The 22,291-nt window shown below is 39.0% G+C and overlaps 1 protein-coding gene across 1 annotated transcript in view; it reads right to left on the bottom strand.

Moving 5' to 3' along the window:
• Positions 1-15,794, bottom strand: part of LOC114504692 (amine oxidase [flavin-containing] A-like) — a 69,852-nt gene extending 54,058 nt beyond the window's left edge. Inside the window, exon 1 of the mRNA XM_028522515.2 lies at positions 14,360-15,794. Within this exon, the coding sequence (XP_028378316.1) occupies positions 14,360-15,728 (1,369 nt within the window). The 5' untranslated portion in view covers positions 15,729-15,794. The remainder of the gene's footprint in view (positions 1-14,359) is intronic.
• Positions 15,795-22,291: the final 6,497 nt, after the last annotated feature.

Below are 22,291 nucleotides of genomic sequence, written 5' to 3'. Positions count from 1 at the left end.
AGAGGAAAAAGAATGACACCAGGGATAAGATTAGTAAAATGATACAAATGATACCTAAATCACAGGTATAACAATGGTAGAGGAGATGAACTATTCTAAGTGATTTTTCAACCTGATAATTTGATAGGTCACTCCTAATGGTATATATCTTAAAAACAAAAAAGAACAGCAAACATTTTGTTCAATAACCATTTCATTGGTACTAGTATTGGTATTGTCATTTTGAGGTTATCATGTATGTGGTATGGGATAAAGAATCTGACTACATTCAAAATGCAAAAACCAGAAAATAGGAAAATAGAAGATTATAGCAAGGCAAATTTTTAATAATTTTGCAACTCAAGTGTTTTAAATAGGGATGATGACTTTAAAACAATACAATCCCTCTCCTGATTTCTCTCTCTTTAATCATTTGAATTTTACAAAAACCAAATTAAAGTAGGTTAATGGATTATGGAGGTTTAAAAAAAGAGCAACTCTACTAAAAGCACACCTCATTTGATAGTTCAGGCAATGATAGTCCTAATTATTGTATCAGCAGAGCCTGGGTGAGAGTAGGCAGCCAGCATTTTGAGGTTGCCATGGCAACCTTGAACCAAGTTCCAGCTTCTTAAAACCATTGCCCATGAAAACTGTGTTCCCACAGATTCTGCACTGCTTCCAGCATCCTGAGATGGCTACTCTTCCCATAGCAATGGTATAGTAAATGATTTAACCCACACAGTGTATCCAAAGAAGGATTTAACATCTACAATGGCCCTGGCTGTGTGGCTCAGTTGATTGGAGTGCTGTCCCATAAACTGAATGAGTGGACACAGATTTAATTCCCATTCAGGGTATATGCCTAGCCTGTGGGTTCCATTCCTGGTCAGGGCACATACAGGGGGCAGCTGATCAATTGTTTCTCTTTCACATCAATGTTTCTCTCCCTTTCTCTCTCCTTCCTTTCCCCTTTCTCTAAAATAAACAAACATGTACTTGGGTGAGAATAAAATTTAAAAACCTCAAGACACATCATAATTGAATTACCCAAGATTAACGATAAGGAGAGAATCTTAAAAGCTGCAAGGGAAAAGGAGACAGTTACCTACAAAGGAGTTCCCATAAGACTATAAGCTGATTTCTCAAAAGAAATCTTGCAGGCAAGAAGGGCTGGAAAGAAGTATTCAAAGTCATGAAAGGCAAGGACCTACATCCAAGATGACTCTATCTAGCAAAGCTATCATTTAGAATGGAAGGGCAGATAAAGTGTTTCCCAGATAAGGTCAAGTTAAAAGTGTTCACCATCACCAAGCCCTTTTTATATGAAATGTTAAAGGGCCTTACTTAATAAAGGAAAATCAAAACTATGAACAGTAAAATTACAACAAACTCAAAACTATCAACAACTGAACCCCAAAACAAAAACAAACTAAGCAAACAAATGGAACAGGAACAGAATCACAGATATGGAGATCACATGGAAGGTTGTCAGTGTGGAGTGGGAGGGGGAAGAATGGGGAGAAAAGGTACAGGGAATAAGAAACATAAATGGTAGGTACAAAATAGAGAGAGGGAATTTAAGAATAATATAAGAAATGGAGAAGCCAAAGAACTTCTATGTATGACCCATGGACATGAACTAAGGGGACAAATGTTGGTAGGAGGGGGTGCAGCATGGAGGGGAATAAAAGGGAAAAATGGGACAACTGTAATAGTATAATCAATAAAATGAACTTTAAAAAACTCTTCAATAAAGATTTCAAGGGGACTTCCGGCAAGATGGAGGCATAGGTGGATGCACCGTACCTCCACGCACAACCACGATTAGAACAACAACAATTTAGAGCCAGAATAACACCCAGAACTGACAGAGAATTTATTTGAATGGAAGTTGGACAGCCAAGAAGTTGAAGTAGACCCATTCATCCAGACTGGTACGAGGGGTGGAGAGGAGGAGCCGGGCGGGCGTGGGTCGGCGGCGCGCGGAGGTCGGGGAGAACTTGGTGCGAACTCGGTGCATAAGCCATCTGGGGCACACAAGAACGAAGTGGTGGACCCTGAGTACGCAAGCAGTGGCTGGCGGACCCAGTGAGGCGGTGATTGTGGACCAGGACAGAGCTCACAACCCAGGATCCCAGAGAAGGGACTGAGATCCCAGGAGAACAGAGCTACCGCCATTGTTCCCTCCCGCCCCTGCCTCCACACCCCCCCCCACATATAACGTCACAATCTAGTGACTGGGGTGCCCAGCCCCGGTGAACAGTTAAGGCTCCGCCCCTCACTGTAACAAGGGCGACCAGACCAGGAAAAAAAAAAAAAAAGAGAGAAACAGGGAGACATATGTCGCCAACAGAAGAACAGATCAGTCCCCCAGGACTCATCCTTTTGAGCAACCAAGAAACAGCCAATCTATCAGATGCACAGTTCAAAACACTGGTGATCAGAAAGCTCACGGAATTGGTTGATTTTGGGTGGAAATTAGATTAAAAAATGCAGGTTACCATAAAAGAGATGAAGGAAGATGCACGGAGAGCCAATAGTGAAGGGAAGGAAACTGGGTCTGAAAACAATAGAGTGGACCAGAAGGAAGAAAGAATCAACCAAGCAGGAAAGCATGAAGAAATAAGAATTCAAAAAAATGAGAAGCTTAGGAGCCTCCAGGACATCTTTAAGCGTTCCAACATCCGAATTATAGGGGTACCAGAAGGGGAAGAGGAAAAGCAACAGATTGAGCACATATTTGAACAAATAATAAAGGAGAACTTCCCCATTCTGGCAAAGGAAATAGTCTTCCAAGAAATCCAGGAAGCTCAGAGAGCTCCAAAGAAGTTGGACCCAAGAAGAAACACACCAAGGCACATCACAATTGCATTAGCCAAGGTAAAAATGAAGGAGGGAATCCTAGAAGCAGCAAGAGATAAGGGGACAGTCACCTACAAAGGAGTTCCCATCAGACTGTCAGCTGATTTCTCAAAAGAGACCTTACAGGCAAGAAGGGGCTGGAAAGAAATATTCCAAGTCATGAAAGACAAGGACCTACATCCCAGATTGCTCTATCCAGCAAAGCTCTCATTTAGAATGGAAGGGCAGATAAAGTGCTTCTCAGATAAGGTCAAGTTAAAGGAGTTCATCAGCACCAAGCCCTTATTTTAGGAAATGTTAAAGGGACTTATCTAAGAAAAGAAGATAAAGAAAAAACATGTATAGTAAAAGGACTCAAACTCACAATTATTAACAACCACACCTAAAGCAAAACCAAAAGAAACTAAGTAAACAACTAGAACAAGAACAGAACCACAGAAATGGAGATCACATGGAGGGTTAGCAACAGGGGAGTGGGAGGAGGACAGAGGGGGAAAAGGTACAGAGAATAAGTAGCATAGAATGTAGGTTGAAAATAGATAGGGGGAGGGTAAGAATAGTATGGGAAATGTAGAAGCTAAAGAACTTATAAGTATGACACATGGACATGACTAAATGGGGGGATATGGGTGGGAGAGGGTGTACAGGGTGGAGGGGAGTGAAGGGGGGAAATGGGGCAACTGTAATAACATAATCAATAAAATATATTAAAAAAAGAAAGAAAAGATTTCAAGGAAATAGTCCTTTGCTTCCTGAGATATAAATCTCAAGTATCTTGTCACTGTAGAACCTAGCTTCACACTTATTCTTGCCTTCTTTACCTCGCCAAGGATCTTTCCTTTACGTTACCTCTTAAAGCACATTCACAATGCTCTATTTCAGAAAAACAGAAATTGGTCCATTTCACTCATGCCATCTTTTCCTGTTAAATTTCTGGTTTTCCTTCCTCCCTTCATCCCATCCCTTCCCTTCCCTTCCCTTCCTTTCCCTTCCCTTGCCTTCCCTTGCCTTCCCTTCCCTTCCCTTCCCTTCCCTTCCCTCCCCTCCCCTCCCCTCCCCTTCCTCCCTTCCCTTCCCTTTCCTTCTTTCTTCTCTTTCATTTTTTTTTCAAGTACAGTTGTCTCCATTTTCCCTCCACCACTCCCCTCAACCCCAGCTATCCCCACTCCCCACCCTTGATCCTACCTCTCTTTGGTTTTGTCCATGTGTCCTTTATAGTTGTTCCTGAAACCCCTTCCCCTTTTTCCCCGATTATACCCTCCCACCTCCCCTCTGGTCACTGTCTGTTCTTAATTTGGTTTTCCTTCTACAACAAACAATCTAGTTTCTCCACTCCCTAACTAGAACAAACCTTGAAGTATAGTGCATTCTTCACAAAATAAAAATGTCCAGTGATCCTATTGTGAATATAGATGAGCGATATAATCATCTGATCCTGTTATCCTGTTTTTTTTTTCTTAGCACACATTGCCACCTGGCACAATAGAAATATTAAAACTCAGCAGATTCTAAATACTACTAGTACATTTTCTGGTCTTTGAACCAGTATTGAACTTTTAGCAAAAAGGAACAGAGAATATAACATGCACACACATTTGTTTAGTACATACAACCATTTGTATCACCTATCTATCTATCTATCTATCTATCATCTATCTATCATTTATCTATCCATCCATTCATCCAACCATTTATCTATCCGTATATTCATCTGTATATTCTGCTTCCTTTCAGAAACAATTCTCTGCTTTTGAAAATGCTAAATCTTCTAACCCTTTTGGTAAGCTCAAAGACAGTGTTGTCTCAAATGATAAAGAGATAAAAACTAACAATTAACTTTAATTTGTCCTGAATTGGATAGACTGGTTGTCTAGACGGCCCCAATTTCTTTGATTATTGTTCAGCATTCATCTTCACTTTAGACAAATGGATCTCACCCAAGTTAGGGAATGCAATTATTTCTTAATTCATTTTTCATCCTATTCTTTCATTGAAGTTTAAAATACACCAAGGGTGCACCACACTTCTGTCCTTGGATTCTGCACACTAAGATGCACTGTGGTTTAAAACAGTAGTTTCCATAATATTTTATGGAACACTAGTCCTCAAGATGCTCCATGAAAAGTATCAATGCTCATGGAAGTTGGGATATCTCATACTATTTCTCTTTCTGGAAAATGTATGGTGTGCACTGGCATATTAAAGACCCTCACAAGTCCTATATTGAAGGCACCTGTTTAACTTAGCATTTCTCTACCATCTGCCTTAAAAAAGAAAAAACCTCAGAACACACTTTAGGAAAGCTTATTCATATCTTAAAATATTATTCAAATATTTACAGTAATAAACTACCTTAGACAAGGTCCCAGGTGGACAATGCCTAGAGCACAAGCTCAGAGTAGTAAAATAAAGCTTTAATGTAGCTCTGGCTTATGCTCTGCTGATTCTTTTAGTTCTTTCCATGCATTCTTAAAAGTGACATGCTTCTTCAACTTTGACAGTTGTAACTACCTAGGAATGTGTATAGTATACATCACACTAGATTTTTAGTAAATTTTCTATGATTCAGTGAAGTGGCCCCAACTGACAAAATTCTTATATAACTGCATGCTTGGATTTTCGGATTGAATACTCTGAGCACAATAAAAAGCATCATCAAACATCAGCTCAGAGTGAAGTTTCAAAAGCAATATTCCCAAAGCAGGAAAACAGAGAGCAAAAATCATAAATTTTGCTCAAGGCATATAGTGACCACTTAATTAAGAAATACTTATTAAATGAATGGACAAATAAATGCAAGATAAAGGGTTTTGATTTAAGCCACAGGTCACAGTGAACTCATTTAACCTGGAAATGGTTACCTAAAAGGTCATCTTCATTACATTTCAGATTTTATCCAAGATCCACAGCACTTCTGTCAAGTACCATTTCCTCCATGAAATCATTTCCCCATCACTCATTTCTTATTCCCTTCTCTGTGTCACCACTGAACCTCTGAACCAATCTCAAGCACCAAGAGCACTTCAGGCTCATTGTTACTACCTATAAGGAAGGGGTCCTGTGCCTCACATGATTGCTAGAGACCGAAATGAACTGACAGATAAAGTAGAGAACTTAACTCTTTCATTTGGGTCTGAATTTTGTCAAATGCTTCAGTGATCAATTAACTTTATAAGTTATTACACATGCATATTAAACCATAAGTGTGTATAATCATGCACTGCATAATGATATTTTGATCAATGACAGACGGCATATATGATGGTGGTATATTATATAGTCTAGGTGTGTAGTGGGCTGTATCACACAGGTTGGTGGAAGTATACTCCATGATGTTTACACAACAATAGAATTGCCCAACGATGCCTTTCTCAGAACATAACCACCGTCATTAAGTGGTACATGACAGTATTTAGCAACAATGGCTTCACTTTAATATGTAGGATGTGTAAATACCAGTCTTAGAAAACTACTAAAAAAAAATCACATCAACCACCACAGACTTTCATTTTCTTCACCAATGTTTTCTCCACAGATTATTTATTTTTATTTTATTTTTTTAAGATTTTATTTTATTCATTTTTAGAGAGAGGGGAAGGGAGGGAGAAAGAAAGGAAGAGAAACATCAATGTGTGGTTGTCTCTCACACACACCCTCTACTGGAGACCTGGCCCACAACCTGGGTATGTGCCCTGACTGGGAATTGAACCAGCTCCCTTTGGTTTGCAGGCCATCACTCAATCCACTGAGGCACACCTGCCAGGGCTCCACAGATTATTTATTTTCAAGCCATGTCAGGCTCACTGTTCCATTTATCATGGTCTTAATGTGGAAAATGAAGGTACTTTGTAGCTCAACCAGGATGTCTTGACTTTTTATCATTGCCTATTTACACATTCATTACTAGTAACTATTTAATGACCTAATAAGTCCTTTAATTTTTATTTATTACCACTTTTGTGACATTTCAGTACGAGCCCAAAATATAAACACTACAGGGGCAGTGATACTAAAAAAATTTACATAACATCAGATGTTGGCTTGTTGCAGAAAAAAAGTCTATCCATATAAATATGCATATTTTTGGTGAAAAGGTCTAATAGCTTTCATCAGATATACAAAGGGACATTTGATCCAAAAGGTTAAGAACCACTTATCTAAACTATTCAAACAATCACTATGTACTATCTTGCACATGCTAGGAACAACTCTTCAAGAAAGAAATTATTTATATAAAGGTCATTTGACATAGAGTACCCCATATTTTTCATTTAAATGTTCATGAATCAGTAACATTACATGTAATATATTCTAAAGTATAAATTGCTGTATAACAATAGTCACTACTAGGTTTTAGACCATCAAGCCTCAAAGTAAAGCAACAATAAGGTTTACTACAGTTCTATGAATGACCTTATAGAGTAAGCCCAGGGAGGCAGGGTATAGAAGGAACACTGTCCTAATGGCCAATATTTTAGGGACCAAAAGTCAAGTTATGCCACTAAGAATTTTGTGGCATATGGTAATTCACTTGATCCTTGGAATCTCAGTTTTAGTACTTTTGAACTTTTATAGGCTGCAATTCTGTAACCTTGAACATAAGTCAACTCTCAAAGCTAATCTGTTTTTTATGTTTTTATGGACACTCTGACCTAATGAATTGATTATATATTGCTGCAAAGTGGGGTTTTAATTACTCTGGCCTAGCAACAACTAGAAAAGGGCTTTTAACTAAGGCTCAGAGGAGCCACAGGGAAAGTGTGAATGAAAACCTGTAAGAAAGACCCAAATCCTGGTTTAAGTTAGTGTAGGATATCAATATGAGACATGATGCAAACCATTTCCAGAAAACAAAATGGATGAAGAAAATGTTAAGGAAGAGTCTGAAAGAGAAAGCTGAAGAGACAGACCTTTAAGAAGCTGCCAATTACTAAAAAAGATACTGGAAGCTATACACATAGAACTTAACCCAATATCTAGTTTTACTAGTTGGCAAAATCATGGTTCGAAGATTTTAAGTTTCCCTGATTCATAATGTTAGACAACAACATAATGAGGAATACATTATCCAAGGAAAATACAAATTGCTGGTAAAACTATGAAATATTTTTCAAAATAAGAAGATAAAACAGTCCTAATAATCAACTTGTCTCAAACATTACAGCATTTAAAAATGTAAATGAACTTCTTTTGATTCATTTTGTGCAGTTCTAATAACCCACAATTAAAAATGAGAAGTCACCACCATTATGAAATCTATCCATTTTGTATATATGAAAGTATAGACTTGAAGCAAGTGTAATTGGATGTCTACACTCTTGCAAACCCCTGCAAGTGATGTGAAACTTATAACTTCAATTTTTCTTGGTATACCTGATCCAAATACTGGCAAGATTTGTCATATAGAAAATAAGTTTATGTCACACCTGCACAAAGATTTTATGACCCAATATTCACCAACAGCAGGCTTCCACATTCCTTTTTCTTAATAATTTGTCTCTGTGATCCAATTATACTGTAGTTATACTATAATAATATAATTATTATTAAAAATAAACAAGTAATATAAAATTATAGAAGTATAGCTATTTCGGTAATAATACTTATCTAATTATTATTGAAATTATTAAATTTTAATTAACATATATTTTTCATATTAGCTGAGGACTATTTATAGATTCAAATCAATCAGTACTGGCAAAATGCCAAAATTGCCCATTAAATGTGAGATAAACCCTAAAGCTCATTTAACCATGAAGATATCAAAAAATCAGAACCCTCCAAAATATATTTCTTCTATTCTTTGTTCAATATAAAAATAAGTTTATAAAGTAAAAGTATTAGTTTATTTTTGAGAAAAAAATCCAAAATAGGGGCAAAGAAATATCCTAAAAAGCAGAAAGTTAATGCTCAGCCTGCACTGAACTTCAGAGTATCTAAATAACTAAGGCACCAAAAAAAGTGGCATTTTTAATGTAAGCTTTTCTTAACTACAACAAAGCCACAAATATGTGCTTCCAAGTTCTGGGTTAACATGTCTAAAATGCCTTTAGCAGAAGTGACATCAGGGTAAAATATGTCAAAAAGGGAAATTGTGGTATGTTGTACACTCAATTGTTAACATTCAAAACACTATCAGTCAATCTTCTTGCACAATGGCTTTTCTGGCTCATGACAGAAAGATTCAATCCCTGCTGATTTTACACAGCACCAAGTTCAGGGAGGCTAGTGCTCTCAATTCTTTTAGTGGAGCTCCGCTCATGGATAAAAAAATATACATGAGTTCTCTATTGCTTAGACACTATTCAGAAATATCTTTTAATATATGACACTTGAAATTTCATTTCAAAAAATATGGAAAAACTTTTTAATCAGTAAGGACTATCCCTTGTTATGACTAAAGTGTTTTCACTGTGCACTCACTAACCATTCATAGTTCACCCAGGCACCAAAATCAACGGCAGATGTAGCACACTGGAATGATCTCAATGACCCCCAGGATCATATCCCTAGGGCACAGTAGGCAACTATTTTCCTTCCCTGGAGCTCTTGCCATAGGCTTAAATTAAACACTGCTCATGTATGGATCAGTCTCATGACTCAGTATCTGTGCTCCTCCAGTCTCTCCTGTTTTTTTCATCCTCTTATCTCCATCCGTTAAAAATTCTACTTACCTTTCCAGGTCCCAGCAGTTTGTTTATATTTGTAACATTAATATTTCTCTCACTGCATTAATGTCAATTATTTTCCCACTTGATAACTTCTTACAAGAGGATAAGGTGGGACACTACTCACTCATCTTTATATATAATACCTCTTTCCTTGTGATCTAGACAGTGTTTGGCATATGGTAGAGGCTCCCAAAAATGCTTGACCAATTCCAGGCGCCAGAGCCACCAGCATTTATAATGAGCGACTTTGAATGATAGCGCATTCTCTTTTCCAAATGTGTTCAAAGCTACAGACAGATAATCACTAAGGAGATGCTATCTAGAGGATTGAAGTCTTGAGTGATTGGACTAGATAGACTGCCATTTAAAAACTGCTTTTGCCCAAAGACTCTGAAGTATGTATTGTCCCCTGGTGTTGGTTTTTTTAATCTCTCCCTAAAGAGAGCCAATTCACAAATATTCAGTTAAGGGCAGATTTTGAAATCTTATGTCACTAGGTTTCTGTCATTTGTTACCTTTGCATCAATTCATGAGTAAGAACTAGCACCTAAAGCCAGCAATTGACCCACTATACTTAAAATAAAATCAAGGAATAGAGACAGAAAATAAGTTAAAATTGTTAGATATAGATTATAAGCTCTATAAGGTGAAAGAAAAATCAAGGGAGAGCCACACTGATCAAGGAAAGCACCCTTAATCAGATATTGGAAAATAGATAAAATGCAGATGGTCAGAAAGAACTTCCATGTTAAGAAAAACAAAAACAGGGAAGAAATGGAAGAGCAAAATATAGCTGGTGTAGCAAGGAGGACAAGAGAGCAGAGTGATTGAAGCTTAAGTTGGTTTTGAGGATAGTGGGAAATTCTACTTGTCCATAAATGTGGGGCCAGATAATTGGAGATGTGCAGGGGAGCTTAAAGCACTGGTAATAGACAATTAAGGTCTTGCAGAGGAGTGAGGTGATGAAAAAAGTTGTGTTTTTTTTTTTTTAAATCATGTCTGGGAGAACATTGCAGGATGGACATGTAAGGAAAGTCCAAAGTAAAAGGTAGCCACTGGGAAGATGCTCATATCCTCGTGAGCTGAAGGGGTCAAGTTTCTGTCCTAGGGACAGAGGTGTCACTGGGAATTGAGAAAAGGAAGAGCCTGAGAGGAGCTAGCAGGATCTGTTGGCTGAGTATAGATGCTATAGAAAACAATGTGTCAAAAATGATGGAAGGTGGTCGTGCCAAAGAGTCAAGGAAGTGGAGAAGCTGGATCAAAGAGCAAGGAGGCTTTGGTACATGTAAAATATGAGGAACAAGACATTCAAGTTTAATAAATCTAAGAACATATATGCTATATGACAGGAGTTCAGAGGAAGGAAAGGATTCAAACTGGAGACTTAAGAACTCTATAGATAAGGGAAAGCTATAGTCCTAGAATGAGAAGGAGAGGAGGAAAGTACGTAAGAGCCCAAAAATAATGAACAGTGAAAACTTGAGGCCATTTCAAAACTAGAATTTCACAAGAATATGGGCACAATGAAAGGAATAGCAAAGGAGCAATCAGTGTGGGAAAAAAACTCAGGATCTAATAGTTTTACAGAAAACATGAAAGGACTTTTAGAAAGGACTTGATGATAGATGATGGATGACGGACAAAGGTGAGAGCATGTAAAAGATACCATTATGCTACTACAAATGAACAGGGGGTTTCCCCCTCTCAACTACTAACATACTATAAAACATTTTTTGATTGGGCCCTGACTGGTGTGGCTCAGTGGTTGAGTACCACCAGCCTGTGAATCAAAGGGTCGATGGTTTGATTCCCAGTCTAGGGCACATACCTGGGTTGTGCCCTAGTCCCCAGTAGGGCCAAATCCCCAGTAGGGGGCATGAGAGAGCCGACCACACACTGATGTTTCTCCTCCTCTCTTTCTCCCTTCCCCTCTCTAAAATATAAAATAAATATTTAAAAATAATGTAATGAAATAAAAAAATTATTTGGTGAGTGTACAGAAAAAGAGATTTTGTAGCTTTGGGATATACTCTGTTTTATGTATCTTAATGGCAAAAAGGAGTTATATTAAGATGTTGCTATTCTGAATGCAGTCAAAGATACACAAAATGAAAGATAATTCTGCTGATAAGGAATTGATTTTTGAGGAATGTCATTTAGAATTTGTACTCTTCTGGAAGCTATTTTGTTGTATAACAGGAGTATTACTGCAGATGATACATATTGGTCATATATTTGAAGTGTGCTGGTAACACAGTAAAATGTACAAGTCCTGCCAAAAGTTATAAGAAACATCCAAAACATTTACAACCAACAGAGGGACTAGTAAGTCACTCATGGGATACTTCTAAACACACAGAAAATTATGTGTTTGAGTTCTTAAGAACCCTTGGGAAGTAATGCCTTTCTCATTTGCTAATAAAACACCCACTCTGTGTGCAAGGTTTATCCAGAGCCAGAGTTGCATCTATGAACCATCTGGGAAGGCACTACAGTCATAAGGCAGTGTTTCTGGTCAATTTTGGTGTTAAAATGACACAAATCTTACTGATAGAGATGATATGACAGGAAGCCCAGTGCCTTTTCCATTGTCACTGATGGACTGGAAGCTGGCTTTTGGAATAGGAGTGTGAGCCCCTGTGTAAGAAATTCCCTTTTCTTCCCCCAAATAGAAATTAAAAAATTAATTTTTAATTAATAGCAACCATGGATAAATCCAGGTTTTGAGGGGCCTGAAGCTCACAGAATTTGGGTGCTCTCCTTAAGAAAAAAGAATGCAAAATTACAAATACAAGATTCAATATGAAGCTGGTTATTTATTTAGAATGAGAACAAAAAGGGACCTGCATTTGTAAGGTCATAAAGCACAAGGGTCATCAGCTGCATGGTAAATCCATGTATGGAAAGGGAGAAAGAGCAAGTAATTAGGCAGAGGAAAAATTAAAAACAAAATGCTCCTAAAGAAATATGGGAACACAGAACAAGCAAAATACAAGAATAATATCCCAGAAAGAACCCTGAATTGTAAAATATGGATAGTATGGAGATGGGAGAGAAGACAGAAATCCTAATCAATTTACACAATATATCATCATATTTATTTTCCAGTGATCAAACATCATATTGCTTCTAGGTTTTTGGAAATACCAGTCCACTTCATTGCAGGCACTTGAGTGAGTGAATGAATAAATGAATGAACGAAAGCAAGGGAAATACTTCTTTTTCTTACTCTCCACCAGGATCTACTTTCCTCTGATGTTCCAACATACATGCATGTTTTTGCTGGCACTGGCTGGAGTTGTAAAAGCAACAGCTTATGCTAATTATTTCTCTGGTAATTAAGACTGTTTACCCTCAACAGGCCAAATAAAAAACTATGTTCACACAAAATTAATTGGTAAACATATTCAGAGTCTTCTCAAAAGGATTATATATAAAAATGGCTACTGTGGGGTCACCCTAATTACGTCCTTCTTGCCTTTCTTCCTCTTTCTAAATCAGATCCTGCAGGTATACTTCAGAAATTATTAACCCTCTCCTGGGTTGTGGACAGATTAGTGTGGGATTCTAGCTAGGACTAAAACACAATTTGTAAATTTCAAACATTTATATTAATTATGACAACATAAGTGACAATTTAATATATTAGTCATGATGAGGTTTCCAGGATGATCCTGAAAAGCCTCATCTACCACTCCATTGGTCAGTTACAAGCCCAAGCCGGGACCAGCGCAACCTAGGCTCACCAGGACATAATTTGAGGAGGGGGGGAAGGAGCTCTTATTAAAGGACACAACAAGGCATGCCCTAACCTGATCTTGACTCCAGTTTCACAAATGTGTTCCCTTTGGACAATAAATGCCCTACATCTTCCTTCAAGTTATAAAAAAGTGGTGGGGGTGTGTTAAAACTAAAAGCCTACCCCTCTCTCTTTTTCTTTTTGTACTGTTCTTTTTTGTTGTGGTAAGATAGGTTAATAATATTATATGTTTCAGGTTAATTATATTATAGGTTACAATGTTATGTATAAATGTTATATTGTAGATAATATTATAATATAATAATACAATACCCTAACCCTAGGGTATATTAGTATATTATAACCCTAGGGTGTATTATTATATTATATTATAATATGTCACATTACTTGATATCTGTATACACTTTATTGTGCTCACCACCAAAAATCTAGTTTCCATTTGTTGCCATATATTTGAACATTTTTTCCTTACCAATTCTTCCTTCTTCCTCTTCACTTACCAAATTTTCTAAGGAAAGGTGCTTTAAAAAGCGAAGGACTGGAATAATACTATTAGTACATAAATACTACATAAATCCACATATTGATGTCCTTTGCTTTTTAGGGAAAAGGGCTTGAAATCAGTGAGGCAAAGCAGCCACCTCAGGAATTAGAAGTGAGATTCTTAAGTAGGAGAAAATCATTTAGACACTTGCCAGCTAGGTGATTTGACTTGAAATGCTCCAGACCTCGGTTTCTCGGTTTTGTAAAATGCAGGCGAATATATTACCCACCTGTCAGGACTGCTGAGGATGGAGAAAATTCACATGAAGTGTTAAATATAACTGCACAGCAACAGCTAATTAAACATTAGTATTTAATAGTAGTAATAAAGTATTGTTCCTGCCTCTCCCAGTTCACACCATCAGCAACACTAGCACAAACCCCATTCCTGACCTGCCTCGGCGGGGGGCTGGAGAGGCCACTGTTGCACTCTCGAATGCAGGAGAGAGACAATCCCCATTCCCCAAACGTCCGGGCGCTACAGCGAATCTACTCTCGGGCCACCAGGGCCCCTCCGGCTACCGTTGTGGTTCACACTTACCTGATATGCCACCACCTATCACGACCACGTCGAACACGTTGCCCGATGCGCTCGCCTTCTCCCGACTCGCCATGTCTTGGTTGACAGTCTCGCCGGGCTGGAGTGTAGAAGGGAGGATGGCCGAGGGCGTTGCGGACTTTTCTACTGACTCGCCCCGGGAGCTCCGGGGCGGAGCCGATTCTTCCCTGGATTGCAAGGCGGAGCCCCGCCCCGAGGGCGGAGCAGATGCTTGTTTTGAAACCCAGGGAGAGTCCTGGGGCGAATCCGATCCATCCACCAGCATTTGACGAGTATCTGGTCCAGAGCGCTGGGAGGACCTTTGTGCCAATATTAGGGAGGAGTTCGCCGGTGTAACAGGTTTTTGTCCGGAACGCAGGAGGAGGCGGGACGCTGAGGGCGGGCTGGAGTCTCGTACCAACCCTCGGGAAGAGTGATAGACACTGACAGTTTCTTGTATGGAACTCTGCGGGATGTTCCGTTCTGAGACCGAGGGGGACCCCTGAAGGGACTCTAGCGAGGAGCCCAAGAGCATGACCCGTTCTTGTACCGAACTACGTGGAGTGCTGAGCACTGAGGATGGGGCAAGGGCCTGGATAGACGCTTTGGAGGAGCCCGAGAATAGGAAAGATCCACATATAGATTCTTGGGAGGAGCGGGTTACTGAGGACTGGATGGACTCTGATAATGACACCCGCGGGGTGTTATTTGGTGTCAGAGGTACTTCCACTGAATCCCAGGAAGAGCTGAACAATGAGGAACGGGTGTAGCCAGGTACTAATATTTCGGGAGTGTTACTGCGTATAGGAGGTATTGGTGGTACTGCTACCCTGAATAAGCCAGGCATCAAGGGCTGGATGGCTCCTTGTACAGATCCTTGGGGAGTGTTATTGGTCGTAGGAAGTTCAGGTACTGACATCCAAAGATTGTCGGCGCCCGGGATGGAGTCGGGGGCAACCCCCTCAAAGTTGCTGGAGCGGGAGCCTGACGAGGGGGTCTGGTTGGTCAGGCCATAAGCGGGAAAGCCCCAAAGGCCGATGTTAGAGTCAGTATCAGTTCTTAGGCCAGTACTGGGACTGAGTTGAGAAGGCGTTCTGGAGCTCCAGGAATCGTCCGCATCTGGTGTAGAAGCGTTAGATTGGCTGCTGGAAGACAAATAAGAAACGGTCCGCCACTCAGATTGGGTACCGGACCCGGATGTGGATGCCAGGGCCGGGATCTGGTCAGAAGTGGTCCCGACTTCGGGCGCTGGTTCTGCCTCTGGCTCACTCCTGCTGCCACCACCCAGTGAGCTCAAAGTCCTGGTGCCTGCTGGAGGTTTGTGTTTCGGTCTTCTCTGCCCCTCCCCTACAAATGCCGGCCTCTCGGACATTCTCGGAGCCTAAACCCAGGAACGCCACACGTTGTTACGGCCTGGCTCCGCCTACTCCAAAAGCTCCTGGCAGAGCGTCGGGCTGGAGCGTTCTAAGTGGTCACGTGGCCGGACGAAGCCACTGCTGTGGGTGGGTGGCTGAGTTAGCTTGTGGGTGTGGCCGGGTAGGAGTTTTAACCTAGTGCTTTTATTCGTACTATTTAACTGCAAAGAGACTGGGCCAGGGTAGGCTTAAGGAATTGGGTACTTTAAGGAAGCGAATTTAGAACGCAGAATAGCAGATCTGCCTCTACACTTGGTTTAGCTCATTTTTGACGTCACAAGGGGCCGGGCGAGGGCTTCATTGCCTCACGCCCTAGCTAGAGAGGGGACCAGGTGAGGTAGCTATCATTTGGAGGAGACTTGGCAATTATTGGTTTTCCATGACTTTTTTCAAGCGAAGTGCTTAACCAAAATTGAAGCAAGTAGGCGAGAAAATTAACACCTCAGCTATCACAGATTAAGTGGGATCTTCACTTTAAAAGTAAAGGTCAAGCAATGGCTAAAGTGCAGAAACAAAACAAAACAAAAAACATGTTCCCTCATCCTACTGAAAAGAGGAGTATTTAATGTACATATTTTACTGTACAGCAAGCTTCTTGTCTTGCTACTTTTATTCCTTAAGTTTTCTGCTTTTTTCCAACTAGACGTGCATTTGCCATCACTGAACCCTCAAAAATAGATGTAATTATGACATAAATTCAAAGTAAATAATGAGAACTCTAGGATATTAACTACTATCTGTTCCCACCTATAAACCTATCTTCCACTCACCCCTCATCCCATTCTCTATCAAATAATATTTTGTTGAAGAAACTGGAAGGAATGGAGATTCAGTCTTCATCCAGTTTCAATAGCTCTTATCTAGAAAAGGATTTGAAACTTATGGGTAAATAGGTATCATTTTTATCTTGTTAGACATTGAAGCAGAACAAGAAGAAATAATAGATATAAAGAATTCAGCTCTTTCAAATATGATACTATCTAAATTTCCCCTTTTTCCTGTTGTTTTTTTTTAAGATTTTACTTATTTATTTTTAGAGAGGGAAGGGAGGGAGAAAGAGAGAGAGAGAGAGAGAAACATCAATGTGTGGTTGCCTCTCACGTGGCCCCCACTGGGGACCTGACCTGCAACCCAGGCATGTGCCCTGACTGGGAATCGAACCTGCGACACTTTGGTTCGAAGCCCACGCTCAATCCACTGAGCTGTGCCAGCCAGGGCTTTCCTGTTTTTTTTCATTCAAATATTTTATTTCATATATGTGCTAGGTGCAGGACAAGGTACAGAGGATACACAGGTGACACAAGGCAGTTGGAGACCTTCATTGATCATACACTAGAGGAGCTAGTAGAAAAGATGGACAACCACAAGCTTGATTGTCAATCCAGACTCTAATCAATGTTGTATTGCAAAGGTCCACAGTAATAAGAACGAGTTAGGGAGGTTAACTTTGGGAGGAAGGGTATAAAAATGAATCCAGAAATAGGGAACAATGTGGGCAAAGGCAAGGTACAGGCATTCGTAGAAGCATTGTTCACTGGAGTAGCTGAAAGTCAGCCAATGGAGCTATAGTAAGGGGAGAAGACAGAGACAAAGGTACTGAGGTCCACTGGGCCATAGCACAATCTCTGCGTATATTCCAAAGCAATGTAAGCCACTGCAAGATTTTAAGCAGTGAGCAATTATGACTAGATTGCATTTAGCAAAGGTCTGTCTGCCTACCTTGTGAATAATGGGTTGAAGAGGACAAGAGTAAATACATACAGGGATACCAAATTTTGGAATTCTTCAAAGAAGAGGTGATGGTGTCTTGGACTAAAGTGGGGAACAACAGTGGAACTGGAGAGATATGGACATATTAGAGAAATTTACATGTAAAATTGATAGGACTTGTCACTAGGATTTGGAAGATCTTAAGCATGTTTTTGGACATGTTGTGTTTCAAGTGCTTTTGAGACATCTACATGAAGGTATAGAGTAAGCCTGAGATTCAAAACAGGAATTTGGCTAGAGGTAAAAATATTGAAGTCTTATTAAATGATGGGTGAAATAGATGGGTAGAAATATGAGTATTTTCTCTATTCATTTTATTGTTTGTATTGTATATTCATATGACTTTTGTAATAAAAAGAATAAAAGTTATTTTAAAATAGATAAATGAAGCAATAATTGTCATATATTGTACAAATATTATTTCCTCCCTTGTGTGACCTGGGGCAAATTATTTAACTTCTCTGTGCGTGTCTCCTCACCATACAGTCTCATAAATTATATCAGTTCCAGCAAGAAACAGCAAACTCTAGATTATTTAAAGAGAGTTATCATTAAAAAAGTATATTAAAAGATACGGGCAAAATTGAGAAAAACCACAAGGAATCATCTGTTACCAGACTGGTGACAGGAAGAAACCATTACTATAAGAGAGCAGTAATCAGAACCTGGCAACGGAGGTTTTTGGAAAGGGTTGCAGGGCTGCCTGACTCAAGCTATGGCTTTTAGTTCAGAGAGGCAGTGAGCCCACAGGAAACCCTCAAAGAGGGAGCCAGGACAAGTAAATATCCAATATCCCTTTCCTCCCTCCCCTCCTCCTATTTCTGGCTGGTCTTCTCCATTGACCTAACCTAATCAGAAGCTAGAAGGCAAGGGAAGCCGTTCATGCAGTCCTTATAGGTCAAGCATCAGGGGACAGAACAGGCTAGAGAAGAGCTGTTGGTGCACCTGGAAGAGCCAAGGGAATATATCCAGTACCATTGTAGTGAGGTATCAATGAGAAAATGAATATGAAATACTCAGATAATTACACAATGCATACATTTTAAGTTCTAAAAACTACAATATATTCATGTCATGGGCTATTATTTACTTAACCATTATCTTCCAACATTATGGATTTAGTACTTTCCTATTTGTATATGATATAGCATGGGATGAACATTTTCATGCATAAAACATTGTCAATATTTGTCAGAGTTCCTTTGAAGTAGAATCCTAAAAACAGAATCATTAGGTAAGAAAGTAGAAGCATTTTAAAACTTTTTGACTTTACCAAATTATAGTACTTGCCCAAGAGATCATGTAAATTTATACCTCATAGCAATGTCTTACAATGATTGTCTTCTTACTGCCCTCACTCCAACATTATCCAAGTTAACTTTTTGAATTTTCTTTTTTTATTAATGTTCTATTACAAGTATCCCAATTTCCCCCATTGCTCTCCCCTGCTCCACCAAGCCCGGACTCCCGCAGTCAGTCCCCACCCTGTTGTCCATGTCAGTGGGTATTTATACCTGCTTGTCGATTAGACCCTTCCCTTCTTTCCCTCTATTCCTCCTCTCGCCTCCCCTCTGGTTGCTGTAAATCTGTTCCTTGTTTCCATGTCTCTGCTTCTATTTTGCTTGTTTGTTTTGTTCATTAGGTTCACCTTGTAAGTGAGATCATATGATATTTGTCTTTTACTGCCTGGCTAATTTCACTTAGCATAATACTCTCCAGTTCCATCCATGCTATCACAAAAAGTAGGAGTTACTTCTTTCTTTCTGCTGTGTAGTATTCCATTGTATAAATATGCTTCAGTTTTTCAATCCACTCATTTAATGATGGGCACTTAGGCTGCTTCCTACACTTAACTATTGCAAATAAAGCTGCTATGAACATAGGGGTGCATGGGTTCTTTTGAATTGGTGTTTCAGGATTCTTAGGGTATAATGCCAACAGTGAAATTGCTGGGTCAAAAGGCAGTTCCATTTTTATTTTTCGAGGAAATCCCTCACTGTTTTCCACAGTGGCTGCACCAGTCTGCATTCCCACCAACAGCACACTAGGGTTCCCTTTTCTCCACAAAGTTGCCAGCACTTGTTGTGTGTTGATTTGTTAATGATGGCCCTTCTGAATGGTGAGAGGTGGTATCTCACTGTGGCTTTAATTTGCATCTCCCTGATGGTTGTGATGTTGAGCATCCTTTCATATGCCTATGGTCCCTCTGTATGTCCTCCTTGGAGAAGTGTCTCTTCAGGTCCTTTACCCATTTTTAAATTGGATTGTTTGTCTTCCTGGTGTGGATTCCTATGAGTTCTTTATATATTTTGCAGATCATACCCTCATCCAAGTTATCATTGGCAAATATGTTTTCCCATATGGTTGGTTCTCTTTTCATTTTGCTGATGTTTTCTTTAGCCATGTAGAAGCATCTTAGTTTGATGTAGTCCCATTTGTTTAGACTTTCCTTTATTTCCCTTGCACTAGAGGATTTATCAGCCAAAATATTGCTGCATGGGATATCAGGAGTTTTATTGCCTATGTTTTCCTCTAGGACTTTTATAGTGTCACAGCCTATGTTTAAGTCTTTTATCCATTTTGAGTTTATTCTGGTGCATTGTCTAAGATGCTGGTCTACTTTCTTTTTTTTCTTTTTTTTTTTTTTTTTGCATCTTCCATTCCAGTTCTCCCAATACCTATATCAAAGGGGTTATTTTTATTCCATTTTATGCTTCTGCACCCTTTGTTGAATGTTAACTGACCATAGAGACATGGGTTTATTTCTGGGCTCTGTATTCTGTTCCATTGATCTATGTGTCTGTTCTTATGCCAGCAAGACACTGTTCTGATTACAGTGGCCTTGTAATATACTATGATATTAAGTATTGTGACCCCTCCTACTTTGTTCTTCTTTCTCAAGATTGCTGAGGGTATTCAGGGTTGTTTTTGATTCCATATAAATTTTTGAAATATTTGTTCTAGATCTGTGAAGTATGTCATTGGTATTTTAATAGGGATTGCATTGAATCTATAAATTACTTTTGGTAGTATGGACATCAATTTTAAATGAATAGGTTTTTCTTTTTATTTTATTTATTTATTTTTGGACTTCTCCCTTTGGAGAAGGGAGGAAGAAAGAAAAGCAGAGAATTGTCAATGTGTGGTTGCCTCTCACACACCCATACTGGAGACCTGGCCTAAGGGGACCTGTCCCACAGCCCAGGTATGGACCCTGACTGGGAATCAAACTGGCAACCCTTTGGTTTGCAGGCTGGCACTCAATCCACTGAGCCACACCAGCCAGAGGGTAGTATGAACATTTTAATGGTGTTAATTCTCCCAATCCATGAATATGGTATATGCTTCCATTTATTTGTATCATCCTTAATTTATTTCTTCAGTGTTCTACAGTTTTTCAAGTACACGTCATTTACCTCCTTAGTTAAGTTTATTCCTAGGTACTTTATTTTTCTTGTTGCTATAGCAAATAGGATTTTTTCATGATTTCTGTTTCTGATATTTCATTGTTGGTGTACAAAAATGCTTTCAATTTCTAAATGTTGACTTTGTTCCCTGCTGTTCTGCCAAATTCACTTATTAGGTTGAGTAGTTTTTTGGTGGAGTCTATAGGGTTTTCTATGTACACTATCATGTCATCAGCAAACAATGACAGCTTTGCTTCCTCCTTTCTAATTCGAATGCCTTTTACTTCTATTTCTTGTCTGATTGTTGTGGCTAGAACTTCCAAAACTATGTTGAATAAAATTAGTGAAAGAAAACACCATTGTCTTGTGTCTGATCTTAGGGGAAAAGCTTTTAGGATTTGCCTATTGAGTATGATGTTGGGCTGTGGGTTTCTCATATGTAGGCTTTATTATGTTGAAGTATGCTCCCTCTATTCACACTTTGCTGAGGATTTTTATTACAAATGTGTGCTGTACTTTATCAAATGCTTTTTCAGCATCTATTGATATGATCACGTGGTTTCTGTTTTTCATTTTCTTTATGTGATATACTATGCTTATTGATTTGCAAATATTATACTATAAATACATCCTGGGATAAACCCCACTGGATCATGGTGTATGATTTTTTAATGTATTGCTGGGTCTGGTTTCACAATATTTTTTTGAGGATTTTAGCCTCCATGTTTTCCAGCAATATTGACCTGTAGTTTTCTTTCTTTGTTGTTTCATTACCTGGCTTTGAAAATAAGGTAATATTGGCCTCATAAAATGAGTTTGGGAGTATTCCCACCTTTTGAAAATTTTTTGGAATAGTTTGAAAGGGATAGGAGTTAGCTTTTTCCTAAATTTGTGGTAAAATTTGCCTGTAAAGTTGTCTAGTCTAGGACTTTTGTGTGCTGGGAGTTTTTTGATAACTGCTTCAATTTCACTAGTTGTTATCAGTCTATTCAGGATTTCTGCTTTTTCTTGATTCAGTTTTGGAAGATTATATGTTTCCAGAAAGGTGTCTCTTTTCCTCAGGTTGTCAGATTTCCTGGCATATAGTTGTTCATAGTAATTATGACAATCCTTAGTATTTCTGTGGTATTGGTTGTAATTTCTCTTTTATTTCTGATTTTACATATTTTTTCACTTTGTTTTTTTTCTTGATGAGTCTGGTTAAAGGCTTGTTGATTTGTTTATCTTTTTAAAGAACAAACTCCTGGATTTATAGATTCTTTGAATTGTTCTTTTGGTCTCTATGACATTTAATTCTGCTCTGATCTTGATTATTTCCCTCCTTCCATTTGCTCTGACCTTTG

This window comes from Phyllostomus discolor, chromosome X, assembly GCF_004126475.2.
Source record: "Phyllostomus discolor isolate MPI-MPIP mPhyDis1 chromosome X, mPhyDis1.pri.v3, whole genome shotgun sequence".
Classification (NCBI taxonomy): domain Eukaryota; kingdom Metazoa; phylum Chordata; class Mammalia; order Chiroptera; family Phyllostomidae; genus Phyllostomus; species Phyllostomus discolor.
Note: the sequence above shows the minus strand (reverse complement) of the source record. Positions and strands in the feature narration are given on the sequence as shown.